The 19,937-nt window shown below is 37.5% G+C and overlaps 1 protein-coding gene across 8 annotated transcripts in view; it reads right to left on the bottom strand.

The window, feature by feature from the left end:
* Positions 1–19,937, bottom strand: part of RBMS3 (RNA binding motif single stranded interacting protein 3) — a 700,426-nt gene that overhangs the window by 24,461 nt on the left and 656,028 nt on the right. For all 8 annotated transcript variants that reach the window (XM_062569353.1, XM_062569354.1, XM_062569352.1 and 5 more), the window contains one exon: positions 12,826–12,936. In XM_062569353.1, coding sequence (XP_062425337.1) covers positions 12,826–12,936 — 111 coding nt within the window. The remainder of the gene's footprint in view (positions 1–12,825; positions 12,937–19,937) is intronic.

Here is a 19,937-nt window from a genome sequence, read left to right as displayed (position 1 = left end):
CTGCTGGCACTGATGGATCTGCAAAATGTTCCCTTTCTGTTTACCTTCTACACGCAAAAAAGAAAGAAAAAAAGAAAAAAAGAAAAAAAAAGATGAAGTGCTATGCAAATATTTGCAATGGAGAAAGTCCTAAGTGCAGGAAAGATTTTATTTTCCAAGAATGTGACAAAGATGACAAAGTGGCTATTTTTCCATCAAACAAATTTATATTAACAGCTTTAAGGCCATAGGACTTAGCATGATTCACCTTACAAAGAAGGATCTCTGCTGACATACGAGCATTACACTGAACTCCCAAGCCTTAAAATAGAAATCAGAATAGCTAACATTTACAAAGTGTAAAACTGGCTATCCATGATGCTGTAGAAGGGAATCTGAAGATTTCTCTCACTTATTGGCTGATTTCAGGGGCAAATAATTTAATCTCAGAATAGAAGGTAGGGGGGGTGTGATTCTGCTAGTCTGTCCAACAGTAATATCCCCTACTAGTCTTGATGCAATTATAATTGTGAATTGATAGAGCATCTGCTTTAATAGCATCCTAGCCTCAGGATTGGAACTTTTTTCTTGTTGCAAAGGAGCACGAGAAAGACTACACAGAGCATGAGGACAAAAACAGAAAAAGACAGAGATTAAAATCATAAAATACAACCTCAAAGACACAGCTGTCCATACTATTAGTGAAGTCAAGGATAAAAAATGTCAAAATATATTTGATTTCATGATGTATTTGACAATGGAATTTAGCTGAGTGGAAACTTCTAGTTTAAAAACTTTTTCATTATTATAGAGTTTCTGCTGACAGTATAAGTTAATGACAGAGATTCAGTGAGAAGCAAATTAACTCCAATGCAAGACACACTGAAGAGGTAAGAAGTAAAGCCAAATCTAACCAGAATAGGTAAAATCTGCTCTTTTCTTATTGGGAGGAAAGTGCCAAATAGTTCAGCTGCTGTGACAGGGACAGACAACATCAGTCTATCCCTCTGAGGAGCTCGGTTTGCCTGGAACATCTTTTCTGCATCAGAGGTTGAACCATCCCTACATTAGCAGTAAGATCTGCTGTCCATGACATAAGGAGTCCACTCCATGGCGTTCGTTTTCATTGAAGGAAACTGAAGCATTACTTTGCTTACTTATCTAAGCAGTACTGTAAGATTTAATGGTTTGAAGCACTTTGAGAATATAACCCGTAATATAGGTGCTGCTGTTACTATTTATCAGTTATTTTCTACCTCAGGCTATCTCTCTAAAGACTGAAGTCCCGTTACTTCCAAGAGGAAAAACGAATGATATAGACCCCTTCTTGCGTTACTTGTACTTCTAAGAAAAAAAAACAGGAGTGTTCAGCAGCTATCTGCACGATACGCACCTGTGCTGCTGGAGTTAAAAGTTTCTGCTGAAATTCCTCAGCTGCCTCAGCTGAACTGCTTGCAGAAGAGATGCCTCAAAGTAACAGTTAAGTGTTGTGATTTCTTAGTTTGCAGCGGGCCTCATTCTGTCTGCAAGGCTCTCTATGGAATAATTACAGTCCAGAGACACTAATCCGTTAAACGTCTGTGCCAGATTTGTAAATGCAATCATATATTACCGTGCCTTGGAACACATATCCAATAGTGTATGCAATACCATAAAATGCCTAATAATAAAAGTAAGCTCAAGACAATGCTGTGATGCCCAAGCTGTATTTTTCTCCTTTGAAACACATGAAAATATAATGCTGATCATGACATTTATTAGAAAATTAATGAAAAGAGAGGCTGGATTTACAAGCCTTGTAATGTATCATTCTTTTCTTTGCCTTCTGTTGCACATTAATTACTTTAAATTTTTTCATCAATCAAATTTGCTTTCCAACACTTTCACATTGAGTTTTAAAGAAAGGATAGAAATTTCAGAAAGGTCAGTGGTCTTCTGCTCTCACTAGCTCAGGTGCAAGCTATAAAAATAATGCTAGGTAACCTCCTTATTCAAGATGTCCATACACAGAGTGGATCTTTTTTTGTTTCTATTCATCATTTCTTATGTCTTGCAGCTCATCAAGGAAATTTGAAATTGTTGCCACTTGTACCATTTTCTAGTTATTAACAAACTTTATGAATGTGCAATAGGATTAATCTGGAAAGTGTAAGTGAAAAAAAAGACATCCTTTTTCTTACATCAAAGAAGAAAACTTCAATTAAAATAAAATAAATTAAATTATCACCAATTTGATGAAGCATTTATTATCAGAAAGCTAAAGTTTCTGAGAAAACCCTGTCATCTTTACAGGAAATCAGCTCTACTAATAGCTAGCTGGTAGCAACCTTACGTTAAAAGAAAGGCAGCAAAATAATTTTTGCTAGATAATTACCTTTGAATACTAAAATTTTGAGCACCCAGTTGGACTCTGTGGATAGACCATAATCTGTGGGAGTATCATCATAGCCAAATATTTACTCTACCTTGTGATTATGCTATTTTTGTCACTCTGATTAACACTGGCAAAAATGCAAAAGTAAATAAATAATATTCATTTTTAAGCCCTGTGAAGGTGTTTTAGGTGGAAAGGACTGGTAACAGAGCAGAATCATGCTAACAGTATTGCAGGAAGGGACTAGTTAGGTGCTTAAGTGTTGAAAAAAAGATCAGTTTGGAAATCATAATGATCTTTAGTTTACACTGTCAATCCTATGCACAATATTGGCTGCAGACAAGAGAACATGCACAGAATGAAATGTTTGCATCAGTGAAATCAGTTTGCATCACAGAAATATTATACTGATTTGAAGGAAACTCAAAAGAAACACATTCAGCATAGACAAACAGGGAATTGAAGCTGGGAAATGTGTACTAGCTTGGCAATTTAGCTACTAAGCTTCTAGGAAACTGGCTGCTGCTATAGTTAAACTGCTTCAATTAAAAAGGCAAAATTGGGTGCATCATATTCAAAGACCATAAAGCACCCCAAAAGAATAAGCAGAACTAACTCCATGGGAGTGGGAAAGGATGGTGCCTTTGTGAGACACGATCGCTCCCTGAACTCATCCTGATGTGGTGCAGCTCTCATCTACCACACAACAGAAATCTGCCATGTCCAACAGTTCATTTACTTTGCTAAAAGCAACTCAATTCAGCAGACTCCCAAATTCACTCAACGCAGCTGCTCTCAACCCCTTTACTGCAGTTTAATGAAATGTGCTGACTGAGCTGTTTCATAGTAAATATTAGTTATAGCAGAGCTCGCTGCCCAAATTGAGGCTTTTTGGAGTGAGAGGGTTCTGCAGCACCGTGGCACTGACACGGAGTCGGCCATAACTCACAAATAATAAAATACCATCTGAGGGCACAGAGGTTATTGCCACCAGCAACTCCCCATGGAAGTGTAAATCACTTGAACAAAGCTTACCCTTTTTTGAGAACTTCAGACTGAAATCACAATATATACAGGATACCAGTGTCTTACACAGCGTATAAAGATGGTACCTTTCAGCTGCTTCGTTTAACCTTGCTTCACAAATGAGTGAACCCTGAACAGGCTGCTCTTTCCAGATGAAGGTAAGAAAGATACCTCAAAACTGTGACAATTTGTCTTCAAGGAAGTTTAAAGCTTTGGGCTACCAGCTTGCTTACCACCTGAGAAGTCACGTGGATTAACTGTGAAATGTAATGTGCACTGAAGTTCAGAAAGATACACTGTGGGAAAAGACAGTAAAATTCAATGGAAAATCATTTTTCAGAGCAGCAGCAGGTCCAGGCCTTTGCTCTACACACAGGTTATGTTATTTTTGTCACTGTGATTAAAATGTGGAAAACACTGAACAAGAAGTAAATTAAATTAATTTTCAATTCCACTGCCTATGTTTTCAATAATGTGGCAGTGTGTCACCTTCAGAAATGTCACAGTATCTACAAACCAGTGTTTCCATGCAGTCCCAGTGCCCCTGGCAGTTAAGTTTTCCCTACAAAAAATCACTGGGAACGTAATTCAAAGCTTGTTGCTGCTCAGAGCAGAAGCATATTGCTTAATGAAATGTGCCCATCCCATCAAAAAAAAAAAAAAAAAAAAAAAGGCAGCCAAAAGCCAGAAGTATACTTACTAATCCACACAATACAAGGTGAAATGAGTCAGTTATAACTCCTGATCCCAAATGTTTTTTCTACGTGAACTGATGCTTTTTTTAAGTTTTCAAACATTGAAAATAAAATATTATTTTGATGTATAGCTCTTGTCTGAGACTTGGTACATCACACTCTGTAAATATTTTTAAAAGTTGGTATAATTTTCTGAATTTCAGTACCTAAATTAATAGATACAAAAATTAAATTGTTCTACTTAATTACTTTTTTTGAACTGAAATTACAATGTTTCTTTGCAATGAAAAACAGAGTTTGGAGATGAAAAAAGGCTATTAGACCACTGTTCGGATTTTGTGCCTGAAAATCCTTCCTGTGCCTTTTGAGGTGTTTGGCCCAACTGAGTTCCAGGTGTCCCAAATGATGACCTTTCCCTATTTCATTTCATAATCTAGCTCTTAATATATGATCAATTTCTGCAAGATATTTGATTTATACTTCCTCTATTTTACTTTCAGGTTCTTATTCATATCGTTAAAAACATTCAAACTATTTATGCTTTTCAGTAGAAGCCCGTCAGGTACCTACACTGTGCTAGATGCTACTGTTGCATGTTACCTTTACGCCCTTTCTTCCTGCTGATGTCAATTTATGATGTCTGTGATGGAAGTTGCTATCATTTAAGTAAGTACCTCATCTTAAGTGCAATTGATATTATATGAAAGATTACAACAGTAACAGTAGGAACTAGCAATTTTTCCATATAATTCATTGCGGTGCTCTTTTTTGCTGAGGGTACAGCCCGTTCAAGGATTTCTGGCTTTCTTGCTGTGCACACAGCTCAGTTTCCATATGCACATGTGGTTATCCGGAGTGTGTGAAGACACGACATGACTGCAGGATTGTTTCCCAGGTCTTGGGAGTGAAGAGCTGTGGAAAATCAGCTTTGGGAAATGTTTCTTCTTGCCCTTCACACTACCACAATTTGGCAAAAAAAATCTCACTTCTCTAAGATCCTCAAACTTGTCTTGGAGTATAGAGGCCCCACAGAGTTTGTCTGCACCACTGATTAATTTGGATTCATTACTTCTCTGGAAAGCCATATGTTTTCTTTCTGCCAGGCACCTGAGTATACTTTAAACATAGGCAGAATACAAAAACAAGATTCATTCTAATAAGGCAAAGAGCTAAGTTCTTGATTAAAAAATTGAAAACACATTTATTAAAGAAGAAAAACATCAAGAAAATACAGATGACAGAACTGACATTTAAAATACTTTTGTTTCTCACCTTTTATCAAGTTTGTCAGTTGTTGGTGTGGCAGGATGTTACAAACCTGGAATTATTATTTTTTTTTTAACTTATTGGTCCCTCTTTCCTGCTTCCCTGTCTGTTAGATAAACAGCCCTTTTCAGCTAAATCTTACCAAATCACTAAAAATCAAACCGATCTAAATAGAACCAAGCTTTCTCTCTCCAAAACCTACCCAGTTATCTCTGGCATCAACACAATTTCACATGAACATGCATGGTTTATACACTTTATCTCTTCTTCTCTTTTCATTTGAGGGTTTTTAGGAAAATGATCTACCTACTTGCATAGTTGCTAAACAAATGAGTTTATATGCTTAGTTCAATCTCAAATAGGCGTAAGAACAACGAATTCTGGGAGTATGCCTAAAGGTGAGCCTTTAGGGGATATGCTGCAGACCACTCACTGTATGACAGATCTTATGTTTTATACCTTTCAGTTTATTCTTTTTCAGAATATAAAAAAAATCCTTTTATACGCAGAGCACGCCTATTGCTAAATAACATACATGCTTTGGAAGAGATGCCTTTGAACTATATGCCTGTTGTCCCCTCTAATTTTCCCTATGTAGCACTTCTAAATATCACAAAACAGTATCACAGCAGCCATATGTCAAGAAGGTATGGGTGAAACTAGCCTTTGAATACTCTAGTTCACAGATATGTGAAGTCTGCAGCAAATAATTAACTTTACGCGTGACATTTGTCCAATGATACAAATGGAGTTCTAATAGGCTGCTGCTTTTTGCTTTGCTGTTACTTCACTCTTTCTTTGTGCTGATATCACGTTTTACCATCACAATCAAGGAGATGGAGTCCTGCACTGAAAGAAAATCTGGGCTTTGAGAAAGAGTCATTAGCTGAGGCCTCAAAGAAAGGCAAAGAGTTCTTAACAAAAGTGCTAGTTCATCTGGGGAAGGTTCAAGTGAAGGTAAAATTTAATGCTGAATAAAACTTTCAGACACACTGGGCTCAGATGAAGGACTGCTTATACAGAAAATGGGATTCTCTCTATCTGTGATTATGCTGCTCTACATTTCCTGTCTCTGTCCTGCATGGTAGGTAGCAGTTTTAAAGGTAGACCTACTTGCAAATAAAGGCAAATAGTAAGCCACTGCTGACAAATGGCAGAAAGTAAATGCTGGGTTTAGAAGAGAATGGGCAACACTACAGAAATGGGATTTTATAAATTCTACTCACTCAAACACCTCAACTAACCACAACCACGGCTCACAATAGTTCACATCTAGACTGTGGAAGCCACGCTGAGGCTGCTGATTAGAAAGAGCCTCATTTAAACAAGGGCTGACCAACCTCATTCTCATTGGAGTCAATAAGACTTGAACATGGATCCTAAAGAAAAAAGGATTACATCCTTCTTTGTTTGCCCTACTAACTGATCAGCCTATACTGGGAACCTTAGGGCTTTTTCACCCTGCTGTTGCATCTGCAAATGTTTCCTTATAGAAGTGCTGAATCTATTTTTTTTAAGATTGCTACCTTACTCATGCCGAAAACATTCAGTGGCAGCAAAATCTACAAATTGAGTAAATGTTTTATCAAAAACTTACTTGATCCTCGCTGACTGCTTTAAATTAGGTGTTTTCCAGTTTCAGTTGTGTGTGCTTTCATTTATCTCAAATTACAAAACAGGCAGATAGGAGCTGTTTTTCAAGAGGATCTTTGGGAGTAGTTATTTTTTTTTTGTAACTCTCATCAGAGCTTATGCTATTCATCTACTTTCCAACCAGAGTAATTTCTCTTTAAAAAGATCTCCTTCCCTGGACTGTTCAGTCCTGTTAATCGCCTGCATTTGCCCAAGACCTTGGCTGAGAAAATGGGCAAAGACAATCATCTACTTAATTTCAACTTGAACTATGCTAATTTCACTTGCAATGGGTTCAGTCCCGTATTTTCCACACACACAGTAACTGAAACAATCAGTCAATAAACAAAATAAAAGAGCTTCAAGATTAACACCTGATAACATGAAAAGCACAAGACTGCAAAGAAACTTTGCTCCTGTAGCTCTCCGGGGACCCTGCAATGTACAATTAGAATAGCAGACAACGCTTTTTTGTAACAGGGCTCTGAACATCAGGGAAATGAGATGATATTTCAGCTCTGTGTGACTGCAGTATGTGCAAATAGAACTGCAGTTTAAAAAAACAACCATATCTAACAAAGCAGTTATTCTGTTGAGGCCTTTAGGTGACATTTTAAACCACTGGTGACCATGGAGTATCCAAAGGAAATAAGAGATAAAAAACTTATAACAAGCTTGTTGTTCCATTGAAGGGTTCTAGAGATACCATCAAGCTCTTCTGGCAACAAAAGGAGCTAACAAAGTGAGAGATAAGAATGATGTACCAGCATAACAAGCCTGTTATTCCATTGAGAGATTTCTGGTGATACTATAAACCAGGGAAGCTGAGTTGGAGTGCTGTGCCATTTCAACAGAAGCCCACGTTTCATTAATGCAGTTCTTCTACCTGACTGCATTTTTAATTCAGAGGTATCCAGGACAATTAAACTTTTTTTTTGATTTAAAAAGTGGGAAGGCGAGCTTATTTTGCAAGTTGCCTATTACCTTTTTAAATTAGAAACTGAGAGCTGAGTGAACCGGCTGCAAGCGTGAAGAACAATTAAGCAGCACAGATGAGCCAGCAGTTTTAGTAAAAAGTTGGCTTCTACTCACTCTCCCATTGGTGCGGGTCTCAGAGGTTTCAGATGAAATGAGACTATCCTAAGGCAATTGAATGAGAAAAAGAAAGCATCATTGGAATTACCTATCTGCCAAAGAGGACTGAGAAAGGCCACCACAATCTGTTGGACAACGGTGGCACCAAGCAGTATCAGAAATAGATACTAACAACTGGGAGGGGAAGGAAACCCAGAACAAGAAAGTACTAAAGAGAAAACTTCCTCCAGGAATGAGCATCAGACGAGAAAGAATACAGCAAATCTGCTTTCCACCGAAGAGGCAGACTATTGCTGCTGATGGCCAAACATGCAAGTGCCACAGTAAGAAGGAGCTGAGCCATAAAGACTGAAAGCAGTCATGAGGCTGCTCAGTTTCTGTATTTCTTAAAGTTTTTATATTATATCCACTCAGGCCATCAATCACAACTTTATTAAACCACAAAACAGATGTCAGATCAATTGCTGTATTAGAAACATTTTGAATGACAGGTTGATAATGGAACAATTCCAGCTTCAATATATTATTAAACACATACTAATGCTGGTCTCTCAGTGCTTCCCATATGGACCCACTCACTCTGTTCTCTCTTACAGTATCCTTTTTAATAGTAGACCTAATTGTAGATGAATATTACATAAGAAAAGCAAGCCTTACTGTAATAAATAATAATAAATTAGTAAACAAAAGAAAAATTTCAAGGTTAAAACAAGTTGTCTGTGTTTGCACTATGCCGCTGGGCATTAAAATTTCATTTTAATACAGTTGTGGGAGCTGAGGCTAGATTGTCAGCCTTAATCAAAATATTCAGAGTTATCGCCTTTTTGCTGTAATCTTGACATAATTTAAACTTAGGTTTTCTTTACGTATTTGCCCACAGCCAGCCTACCTGTGTAAATGCTTTCTGCTCTCTCTGAGTGAAAAGGTATGTATGAAAAATACATATAAATAAGGCCAAACTCGCCCCTCTGGCAGATTCTCTGCTTAACTCCTGCTTGCAGCAGCTTTGGGGAGGTGATCAGAGCAGCACACTTGCCTCCCAATTCATCAGTATTGCAAACTGTATTTCCACCGGCAGAAATCAATTTGATTTGCGTAAAGGCAGCAAGGAATTAGGTCCTTCACAGACAAAGCACAAAGCACAGCAACAAGGAGATGCAAACGCTCTAGTTGGGAAATTCTCCCAAGGCCCAAAGACATGGGGTTGAGTTGCCATGAACCACAGTTCCTTCACTACCTCCTCTCTTCCCCCTCTGCACGAGGCCATCCTTTCAGCTGGGTTATTTGCTGCTGCTCTGGGTTCTTCCTGAGGTGGGCAGCGGCATGAAGGGAACATGGATCGGCTTTTACTGTCCTGGCCTGGCATTTTGGAGGCCGTAGTGCCTCCTCCTGATCCCAGGAGTGCTTGGTAGAGCAGAGCTCTCTGACTTTATGAGACAATTCATTAATAGATAAAAATAGATAAAATGAAAAAACAGATAAAATAGAGAAAATAATTAAATTAAATTAAAGGTATTCTTTGGGGGTTTTGGAAAGAAACTGCATTTACTGCTAATGATTTCCTAAATGAAGTTTCTTGTTCTTCTTGGGGCTAGTGACTCGAGGTTTCCCATAGCATGAGGGGAGCATAGTTAGCTGTGAGTGGAGCTGTAGGAAACCTGTTCTTTTTTGGCAGCTGAACGTGATGCTTCCAGCTCTAAGTGAGCGTTCCCACCAGCAGTTAGCCAGCAGTCCCCCTCACCATGTCCCCAGCTAAATAATCAAGTGCCGAGAGGGAGGGAGGGAGGCAGCTGCCCCCAGAATCCCCACTGGGGGTTAACACGTGCTTCAGGGCTGCGGGATCGAAACCCAAATCCCATTTCTGGTGTCAAGGCAGGAATTGGAAGAGGTCATCCTTCTCAGGTAACTCTCCTAAGCAAGGGGTTGGGGAGTGCTCCTGTGTGAAGGGTCTCCCCTCTGGAAATGCTCCAGCCTGGACAGAATATATTAATCTTTTAGAAAGCATTAAAAGTAACTCCCATAAGATATGAGGCATGCAAAGGCCTTTATGGCATTTTGCTAGCTCTCTCACCAGAGAATAGCTTTTTTGTTGAAGCAGTGCTTTAGAAACCAGCATCCGTCCTGAATCAGGCAGGTTTGAAAGTGGATTTGAAGTCAATTTTCACTTAGGTGACCACAGAGGTCTGTTCTGGCTGAAAAATATATTATGTTAATTAGCAAAATGGTTTGTCTAAGGAAGTAAATGTATCAAAGCTTTTTAATAAAAACCACTTCGCATAGTGCAAGCTTTTAAATTAAATCGGGACATAGCTGCAGCCAGCACTAAGCAGAATTGTTTATGACTTTTTGGCTTGTTTGTTGAAAACAATATGGCTGGTTTCTTGAAAGATGTGGCTAATGGCTCTTTATAGCAGCCTCTTGCAGAGTTTTAAAGGATAAAATTAAAAAATATGTTCATAGTAGAAATGTATAGTTTATGTCTTAGAGCTCTCATAAAACTTAGCCATGCTGAGGTAATCACAGTAGCATTTTTTGGATTTGGCTCAATTTGTCATGGCTGTATGGTCTGAATGCTCCTCTCTCTAGATGCAAATTCAGACTTCACAATGAATGAAGTAAAAATATCATCTCTCAATAAGTCATATCTCTAAATAAGATGTCCATTTTTTTCCTACTTTTTTTCTGGAAGAGGACAATTAAGGAATATTCCATTTCAAGTCAGGATGGATGCATTCAACAAAACTGCTACTGGCAGCCCAAAACCTGAAGTTCTCCTTTTAATTCCTGACAGGAGGAATTCATAAAGAGCTTCATGACCATTTTGCTTGTATAACGGGACTTTAACTGAATACGGTGCTATCGGTACCCATGGGAAATCCCATACGCAATGAAACAAGTGTCATTTGAGATTTAGTAAAAACCTATTAATAGTGTGAAACAATCAATCCTTTATTCTTTCTGCTCTTTACATTTTCTGTAGGGTAGCAAACATAAACCTATGTGGTATACTTCTGCATGTATTTCAAGAAGTTGCCAGGGAATGGTGTGACCTTTAGAGGTAAGACTGCGTAAAGAGCTAGGAAAAGGAAGGAAAGATTTTCTTTACTATCAGTTGCCTTAAAATAAACCCCGGACTTTATGATTGCCCATGAGATCACCCACTGACTTTCAGAGTCCTTCTCCTGCCTTCCCAAATAAGAAACATCTACATTTACTATTGAATAATTACCATAGTTTGATGTCAGAGGAGAATACTACCTGGGAATTTTCTAGTTTGCATAAAGATTGTTAGAGAACATTTTTCAAAGAGCAGAAGATTTAATGTCCGTAAGAGTCATAGAGACGAAAATGACAGACAGAAGGAAAAATTCATAGGAATTGCCCACCAGCAAAGCCAGATTTTATTTTACATTTCCTTGTCTATTTGAATCTTTGAGTAATTACGTATGCAGAAATTCTCGCTAGTCATAATATTTCCTTAAATTTCGTCTATTCAGAAGGGAAAAGAAATCTTGAGATTAACTTTGACATGTAATTCCTACCTGTTCTGATTATTGAATGAAACATTTAAAATAACAGGAATAAATGATGAACCATTATATTCAAGTTACCTTAGAAATGAAAACAGAAGTCAGAGATCTAAAGAGAGATTTAAAAAAGGAGGGTGGGGAAGATGCTAGAGTGGGAATCAAATTCAACATGTAAGAAGGAAAGAGGAAGAAGGGGAAAAGGAAGCAAGTGAAGGGAAAAGAAAAGACAAGACAGAATGTAGCAGGTTAAACAACTATGTCAGGAAATAGCCTTACTCAGTACCTTATTCAATGCAAAAGGAATTATTGAAAAACTCTCTTCCAGCAGTACAGTGGTGAAATAGCACACACACACACATACATATTTAAATATATCTATCTATATATATTTGACAATTCATATATCAAACCACCATATATTGTGTGTAGGCTGTTGGTATTACTAAAACATTTAAGGAAAGTTTGACAGTTACATTTTTTTTATTAAAACTGTTTTTTGCCTTTCTCTGACTCTGGGGGAACTAACTGAGTCTGACTTACAGAGCTTAAAGAGAAAATAAATATTGAAATATGCATATTTAAATAGAATATACTGAAAACCCAGCTGACCTTGACCCAAAATCGCATTTCTGAGCCTGAAGCAAACTATGTATGGCTGGCTGCTATGAGTTAGAAATGAGTGCTGGATCCTATCACAAAGCCTGGAACTGCCATTTTCCAGTGGGGTAAAACTTTCTAGGGTCACAAGTGAACAATCTCTCATTGAAAGCCAAAGAGATAGAGGAGTACTTCCATATTTACATGAGAATTAGTACGGATAATTCCTGCTAAGAACAGAGCAGGTTATGTTGACCTATTGTTTTACTACTTGCACTGTTTTGTCAATTTTGTTCCCCATAATCCGTAATGCCAACTGTATGATGGTTGTAGAAACCTATCTATCTCTAGATACCTGTTTGCATGAGGTAGTGATGGTAGGGTGCTGTTTGTGTAGCACATCATGTGTGGGTCATGATGAAAGACACTTTGATGTGCTGGCCCAGCCATGGCCAGACATCTCTGGATGTGGAGAAAAAATCAAACCAAACCACAGAAATGTTAAACTGCAAAAACTGCAAAAAAAAGGTAAAGCAGTAAAAATCCAACACTGAGAAATGACACTGAGAAATTCAGCAATCAATTAACATTTTGTAAAATAGAAAGAGAATAGAATCGTCTGTGATCTTACCGTTCCTGTTGTGCCCAAGGAAAGGTGGTTCATCTGTTGGGTCAGAGGGCCCATCATGCTTGCTGGCTGCATTGACATGGTGTGGTCCATTGTTGGTGTTATCACAGCACCCTGCAAACACACACCATTTCCAATTCAACATTTCACATTAAAATAAAGCAGCAGCATTGTCTAAACGAGTGAACCTGACTGAAAACTTGACATGAATCTTAAAAGAGACTAATATATGTGTCAGAGAAAATATGTTTTGTTTCTATCGACAACCAGGCTACACAACATATATTATCTGTAGTACTAATGAGGCCATTTTATGTCAGTTCCAATTAAGTATCATTTTTTACTTCACTGCTTTTGACAAACAAATGCATATGCTCTTTCTATGATGAATGCTAATGCCTGTCATTTTTTTTCCATATCCTATATAGAACAATCTTACAGACACAACACATAAGTCCCCAATTGTCTCTGATTTAAAAAACTTCAGTCTCTGAGATCTTCAACCTATTACGGTAATTATCCTGGATTTTTCCAGTCTCAGTTAAGAACCCTTACTTATAACATTTTATAGCTGATTAAGTAAGACTAGTTATTGACAGCCATTCTGGTAGCAACAGCCATTCAAAACACACATACAAAGTTTAAAAGTGTTTTTCTTCTCTACATGACAAACAAAGGCATCAATAACAAACAGCATATGAATTAAAGCAAGAACAGGACTTTGAACAAAAACAAAACAGAAGATATGGCAGAGGAGTTTTGGATAAAGCTTCTTTGCCATATTCTTCAGTTTTTGTTCTCCTGATCCCCAAGGTCCCATGTCAGTTAATCCATGTCTTCAGTGAAGTGTTGCTTTTAGAGGTTCTCCCTTCAGTTCTACAGTGTAACAGCACTATTTCCCATCTTTCCCATCTATCCTTTCTCGTGCATATAGTGGACTGTTTTTCATTCTTTCTGCTCTTTAGCAAGTGATGTTAAAAGTGCCCAAGGGAACTAGATTAAGGTATTGCCATAAAGATAGTGAAATAAGAAGAAACAATTTCAGGTGTTTCTTCAGATGAAACAACCCTACTTTATGCATGTGTATGTGCACACATTGTAAATACGCACACAGAATCACAACATTACAGCTGGTAAGAAGCATGGAAAATGTTCATGAGCATTTTTTGGAAAAAGAAAAAACTGACATATTTTCACTGAGAACACTGATAAAATCCACCTATTAAACAAGTGAATTAAAAAGGACTATTTTCAAAAACCATAGCACAGCTGTTCTTAAGTGTCTGTCTCACATTTATGTGACTGCGATGCCAAGGATCAGATTGGAAGCAAAAACGTTCATATTTTCAGTTGCAAATAAAATACAACCCAAACAACGCAATGCTGGGGAAGTACCGGCTCAACTTTTTCCCACCTTCCCACAATAGTTTGTCTTTGCTCATCCTATTTGAGAAGCTGAGATTCTGCAGCCTCTGTGAACTCATCACTTGCATGCAATGATAAAGAGGAGGTAGGCTCAACTTGGTGAGTCCTCTTTGTAATACCTTGGCCTACAAAATACATGCACACTTGTTTTTTGTCACATACTGGATTACGTTTCTTGCACAGACAAAAGTCACTAGTGAAATGTATCAATTTACAGAAAATAGCTTCCACAGCATGGCCATCACGATTCTAAATAAATGCTTACAAAATGAGCTGATCTGTGTGTTAAGTATCAACCTGCAATACTTGTAAACTTTTTGGCTAATTTTATTAGTACCGGTGTACGGTAAGTACCATAAGTTAACCCATTCTGAATGAACCATGGCAGTGCTAACTTCGCCTTTAATGGCATGGGTCCTTACAAATCAAGATAGTCACAAGCTTTCATCACAGAATTTCTTTTCAGCATAGTAGGGTTAATATTTTATTCAAAAAGTCCTTACTTCTTCCTTACACATTATTCTTCTCTTTCATGCTGCTCCTCACATTTTTCTGAAAAAAATCTATCCTTTTGCTGAAAGAGTCTGAAAGCAGATCCGTGGGGCATACACTCATTCTGCCCATTCTGAAACCTCTGGATATTCGATTCAATGCTAGAGTCTGAAGTAGCACAACATTCAAGGAAAAATATGTTTTTGCTGTATGTTCAGCTCCAGTAGTCTAGGATACCCAGGATGCTCCTTTAGAGGAGCATGCAGTTACACAGGGCCTTGGGCATGGACATTCTTGGTTATGGTATGAGCATTACGGTCACACTGCACCACAGCACCCTTACTTACCAAATCAAAAATGCTTAAATGAAATTTGTCAGCAAAACCCCACAGTTCTCAGTTCCCTCTACAAGCAGTTTTCTCCTTTGGCTTAGAGATGGACTATTTCCTCAGAGGTTTCAGTGACAGACAACGTTAGATCCCTCCTGTGGTGGGGCAAGCAGTCACATCCACCCCATAGCTTCACCTAGCACATATACCACTACCAGCTGAAGCTCAGCACGGCATCTGGAAAGACCACACTGCCAGCAGTAGTGGCTGCAATTCATTTAGGAGGTCCTGAAGTCATAAAACCCCTAGCTTTCTTTACAAAGATGTCTGTTACAAGGGTATGGTTGGAGGAACTTGCTGTGATTACATATGTGACAGACAGACAGTTATTCCTATACGCAAATTCAGGAACCTGGAAATCTAGAAAGGACCGCAGTGGAGGTAGTCTTGTGATTTAGTGTAGGAAACAAAATTGCCAAACACACACTGGAAAAATCTGATAGAAAATGTCTTTCAGTAAGCTAGACAGTTTTTGCAAATAAAGTATTCAAAAAATACAGACTGGAAAGAAAATATATATATCAAGTACAAAAAATTACTCAGAAATAGGACACATAATTTTTAAATTGAGAATACATATTTTCTATCTCAAAATATACAACATTTACTATGTTAGGAAAAGAAGTTGGGAAAACAAATCAAGGATCTGCAGCTTTCTTAAGACAGCTTAAAGTGTTTGAAGCTGACAGTTACCTAGAGCAGAGAATTACATGTATTTGCCAGTCCATTAATTCACCGAAGTTTGCAGAATCCTCTAGTGATCACATAGGGAAAAAAATTATACTTAATTAAGGAAATATCGTCTGGTTGTTAGGGCAACACCCGGCCTCCAAACCATAATGCATTTCATAATGCACGCTGTCAAGTCCATTCGCATTCAGCTTATTTAGCTGTGGTAGACAACAATGTCTTGGATCAGATGTTATCATGATATTAAAAGTAATTTGATTCTTTTCAGTATATAATAGGTATCTGCTGATAAAAGTCCACTTGGCTAGAGGTAAAGCCTGTAGGAAACATATTTTTCATCTCTATGTGTCTAGATGTTTGATTTTACTGAGTTTGTAAACTGCACAGAGAAACATTTCAATATGGCCAACCCTAGCTGAAAAACCTGCAGGAGAAATTATGATGAAGTTTTTGCCACTGTCTTTGCCAAAACAAGTTGTTGGCCTGCCAGTTACTTAAGTCTGCTCTGTTGCCTCATTATGATTAAATTTTTCACAATTTCTGCAAGAAACTAGTTACTATAATGCCTTTTAAATCTGGCAAGATATTCTTGGCATATGACTTGTCATACAATTCTGCTAATGCTATACTGGCTTAAAAAAATACCTTAAAAGAAATGAAGATTAATAGGTCAAATGGCAATGAACTGTTGACAGATAAAGAAGAAAACACATGATTTCTTCAACATTGCAACTTCATTTGAAAGATCTTACTGTTTTAAAATGCTATAAAGCCCATGGACATACCTTTCATATAAGAAAGTGAATATATTTATTTGAGAAGTATTTTCTAGTTTACTTCTTGCAAGAAAAGACAGTCTGACTATAACAACTATAAGCACTGCACATTTCCTGTATAATGGCAAATGAAATCACAGAAAGAAAACTAAAAACAGCCTGTTTATTAGATTAAGTAAACTGATCTTTAAGTGTTTACCAATACCAAAAGGCATCTGCTGCTCTAAAGCTTACACTGGGGCAATGACACATGCCCCTTATGCCCTTTGAAGAGTGGTAAAGTGACAAAAAAGTTCATTGGAGGCTTTAGGAACAGAAAGTTCACTAGGTGAGTGATGCACTTGGGGGTCGGTGGGAGGAAGGATTAGTTAGTCCCAGTTTTCTAGCATAATGAGTTGTAGTAAAAGCTTCTGTTTTTTCCTGCATTCTAGTACTGATACTGGATTTCAGACAGAAGTGCCAGCTGAATAAATAGTTATTACAACTTGCATTAGGCATCTGCTTAGCTTACAGTTTACTTCATTGAAAGTATTAATTAACTATTTCTTTATTTAGGAAGTTTTAATAAGTTAAACATACTTAAAAATTCTACCTTCTAAATACTGGCCAATGTAAAGCCAAAAATCATTGCAGCAGCAAACTTTTTCAAATTTTATAGAACATACTATGTAGCTATGTAAGCACCAGATCATGCCATCTGAAAAGTTATTACCATACAACAAAATGAATGTCTTCATGTTATCTAGAACATGTTATCTCTTGAGGTTTTATTAAACTGAGCAAAAGGATGACTTTCCTCATATTTATCAGACCAGACATGTCTATCAAGAATTAATACAAAAAAACACAACATGCATGCTTTTTTGCAGATAAACAAACTCTCTCTGAATACCGAACACATAACAACTAAATTTCTTTTGGTTTATCATTCTGTTTAGTTTAGCTTTGCTGATCTCCTTGGGCTGCCTATCATAAGCAGCAGGAAAAAAATATGATTCCCCTTGTTAGAGCAGCAAACCCGCTTAAGTGCTCTGAACTGGCCCATAGATGGCCAAACTTTCATGACTGTAGTAGGAAGATGAAAGGTAGCCATGAAATCTCCTGTGTCTTTTATGATCAATTTGTCTGGGTATTTCTTAATCTTCCCATAAGCTTTTATATTTAAAAATCAAAGAAAACTATTGTTATACTTCTGTTTCTCAATGAAAAATTACCAATTGCCTTGCATTTACAAGCTGAGCAGAGATCAAGCCATCATTTAAGTATGTTGAAGATCAGCAAAGATCAGTTAACAATGTATATTCTGCAAATCATAGTATTTGATTTCATTTCATTGTATCTTTGAATTTAAAAACTTGCTAAAAATAGGGTAAAAAATTCAGGAGGCCCAAACACTGCAATGAATTCAAAGCAGCTTTAAGTTTGAAATGATCAAACTCTAATACAGACCTGTTTCTGAGCTGAGTACTGAAACACAAACTTGTATTATAGTATTTCTAATTTGAGGGATAAATTCAAACTTTTATCCAACATCACCTTCACACCTTAGTCCAATCTACTTGGAAAAATGGACATATTTGCTCATTGATGTATGTTTGTGAGCTTCTTTCCTCAGCTGAAATTATGTGTCATACGTCCAGCAGAATTACTTCCCAGAAGTAACTTGTCTTAAAGGATTTAAAATCTAAATATAGTATCACAAATCAAGAACAAAGGTGACCCTTTGTGTATGCTCCACCTTCCCTGCATCAGCCAGTGTTCCTCGTGGTTTCTTTCCCATTGTCCTTCTGTGCCTGTAACTATATGTCATCGCACCTGGTTTGAAATACAGTTTTTGATAACAGATACCAGCCTCCACATACAAATGCAGATTAAAAGGATATAGGAATGGGAACATCAAGAGATGAAAGAAGATGTAGTTGATGCAATAAAGAAGGTTTTATATCAGCAACTGTGTGCACCACAAATAAAGCAATACTTGCAGTCATACTGGTACCAGTTAGTGTGTATTACTTCAGGGAGAACCAGTGTGATATTGTGTCAGTAACTTGATGCTCCTACCAGAGCTGAAAAAACAGTAAGTTTCATAAGATATAGCTGTCTGATAATCTAAAAGGACTTCAAAAATGGTAGAGATGGCATTTCTGTTGCAAACAAAAAGTTGCCCGTGTCACTCAGTGCCTAAAGTGACTTTCAGATGGTGACTGAAATCTCTCCACCCAAATTAAGACCCAGAGAAAAAGCCCCTTGAACATAAGGGCAATATGAAGGAAAAATATACTTGAATTGCTACCAGGAGTACTGGTACTCCTGGCATCTATTCAGGCAAAAAGTACTATTTTCCTGAATAGATGGGAGCTGTTCCCCTGGGGCCTGCCAACAAGTAGGTAAGAAATGACCTGCTGCAGTACGCCATTTGCTCTAGCAAGAATCGGAGTGTGCAGAGAGGCCTTAGCCAGCTCTTGGCCTCTCTTCTTTCATGTTCTAGAGGAGAACAAGAAATTACATTTTTTTTTTGTTTTGTCCCTACCCTTCAGTTTATAAATGCACTTGACTGTAAACTTGCTTCACATAGCTAAGCCTTGTTAACCCTCCCACTCAAGGATGAGCACCACTAACAAGCATACCTCGCAACACTTATGTAAGTCTTAGCATCCCCAACCAATGGAGAGGAAACATAGAATTTGTGATTTGCCCAGGACCTCAGCACCAGAACATACAGAACAAATCTTCTCTCCTATCCACCATCAGATTTCATAACAGGTTTCCAAAGGTCTTTCCACTCTGTATCAGAATAAGCACAGATTTCAAAAACTCAACACTATTAATGAAAGTACATTTTTATTTCCTGGACAGAACTCCTGATCTATATATAATTAGTAAAGGACACGTGTGTGTGTGTCATGCTCAACAATTCCATTCTGTTTCTGTTCTTCCATGTATTTTATGATGTGCATAATTCCTCAATCCAGTGTTTTCCAACGGCTAACATATCATCTTAATAAGTCGGAATCAGAAGTGTCTTTCCTGTGGACTAGTATTTCTCAGGATTAGAAACATAGGGTTTCATGTATTAAAGTGAAATCTATTTCCTCTCCAAACAGCTCTGCTGTGTTCCATCCTTTCATGCCTATAACGGAGTGTGAAAATTGACTCAATGACATATCCTGTTCTAACAAGGTGCAAAATGTAAATTATTAATCACCACAATTATGAGTCAGCATCTACGTTCAGCCTTAACTTTTACTTTCCTACCTTAATAGGATGAAGCAAGACTTTGAAAAAGGATGCCAAATTTGTATCCTCAACAATCTCTTATTTTTTTATATATATACTTTTAATT

The sequence above is a fragment of the Rhea pennata genome, chromosome 2 (genome assembly GCF_028389875.1).
Source record: "Rhea pennata isolate bPtePen1 chromosome 2, bPtePen1.pri, whole genome shotgun sequence".
In the NCBI taxonomy this organism is placed as follows: Eukaryota; Metazoa; Chordata; class Aves; order Rheiformes; family Rheidae; genus Rhea; species Rhea pennata.
The sequence above is the reverse complement of the archived record's forward strand: the minus strand, read 5'-3'. Positions and strand labels throughout refer to the sequence as shown.